The 1130-nt window shown below is 32.1% G+C and overlaps 2 protein-coding genes across 2 annotated transcripts in view; both read right to left on the bottom strand.

Moving 5' to 3' along the window:
- Nucleotides 1–1062, bottom strand: part of LOC107647985 (GDSL esterase/lipase LTL1) — a 5586-nt gene extending 4524 nt beyond the window's left edge. The window contains exons 1-3 of the mRNA XM_021104145.1: nucleotides 917–1062; nucleotides 712–839; nucleotides 335–577 (exon numbers count right to left, since the gene is read on the bottom strand). Coding sequence (XP_020959804.1) covers nucleotides 335–559 — 225 coding nt within the window. The 5' untranslated portion in view covers nucleotides 560–577; nucleotides 712–839; nucleotides 917–1062. The remainder of the gene's footprint in view (nucleotides 1–334; nucleotides 578–711; nucleotides 840–916) is intronic.
- The window catches only part of LOC107646415 (GDSL esterase/lipase At5g18430), a 3164-nt gene continuing 2607 nt past the window's right edge, over nucleotides 574–1130 (bottom strand). The window contains exons 2-4 of the mRNA XM_016350599.1: nucleotides 917–1111; nucleotides 716–839; nucleotides 574–577 (exon numbers count right to left, since the gene is read on the bottom strand). Of these exons, the coding sequence (XP_016206085.1) occupies nucleotides 574–577; nucleotides 716–839; nucleotides 917–1111 (323 nt within the window). The remainder of the gene's footprint in view (nucleotides 578–715; nucleotides 840–916; nucleotides 1112–1130) is intronic.

The following is a 1130-nucleotide window of genomic DNA, read 5'->3' as shown; positions in this document are numbered from 1 at the left end:
TTTGTAAAAGATAATTTATTTTTTTTGAAAATAGATAAAGTTAATATTAGTTAACACAAAAAAATTTAAAATGAATTAAAATGAGATTTTTTAAAAGTTATAAAAGAGGAGAATATATATTTTATAAATAAAGGAGAGAGGAATGTGATTTTAGCATCTGTAGGAGAGGGGAGTGGTATTTTCTAAAAAAATATATGTATAGCAACAACTAGATTTGTTGACCTAATAAATACCCAAGTACGTTATGTGATGACCATTTTTGGATCTTTCATTTTAAATATATAAGTTGAAGGTTCAAATAAAATAAAATCCTTAACCAATAAAATGGAATTACCACAAGAATTTTGCGATACTCAGAGATGAGGTATACAACATAATCCGGTATCGCAAATTGTCTGGATCTGGCAGAGAAGGGTAACAAGAAATAGTTGTTGACAAAATCATTGCCACCCAACGTTATCAGAACCAATGCTTCGTTCACCAGTCTTGTTGCTCCTTCTTCTCCGATTAATCCACTTACTCTTTCCTGATACTGCTCAAAGTACTGCAATTGCCTCATTATTCTTATTATGTTTATCTGCATTCATTAATAATAGTGCAATACCATACAATTAATATATATAATATCTGTGTATTTATGTTATGTTTTCATTTTCGGTATTTTCTCTTTTTTCTTTACAAAAAATAAAAATACAAACTTAAATTACTTACAAACTGAATTCCAGTGTCATTGAGAATGCCGATTCCAGCTGAAGCAAAGTTGGCACCAACGAGTAGTCTTTCTCCGTCAAGCGCTGGACTCAAATATGGCAATGTCGGTTCTGACCCAAGTTTCTCACCTACAAACATACAATTATTAATTGATAGATGGATTTGAGTGAAATTAATATGAAAATGATAGATGTAATTAAGTAACTGATAAGGTCAGGGATGTTAAGGCCATTGGAGAAGCGGCCAGTGGGTCTGTGAGATGGAAAATCAATGCCATAAGGGTATGAATCAGCTCTTGCAGTGGTTGCAAGGTAGTTATTGTTTCCATTGTCAACCAATGAATCTCCAAATACAAAGAAAGCTCGACCTTCAACTACTTTCACTCCACCAATCACAAACCCTAATAATAACACAATATA

The sequence above is a fragment of the Arachis ipaensis genome, chromosome B06, assembly GCF_000816755.2.
Source record: "Arachis ipaensis cultivar K30076 chromosome B06, Araip1.1, whole genome shotgun sequence".
Taxonomy (NCBI): Eukaryota; Viridiplantae; Streptophyta; class Magnoliopsida; order Fabales; family Fabaceae; genus Arachis; species Arachis ipaensis.
Note: the sequence above shows the minus strand (reverse complement) of the source record. Positions and strands in the feature narration are given on the sequence as shown.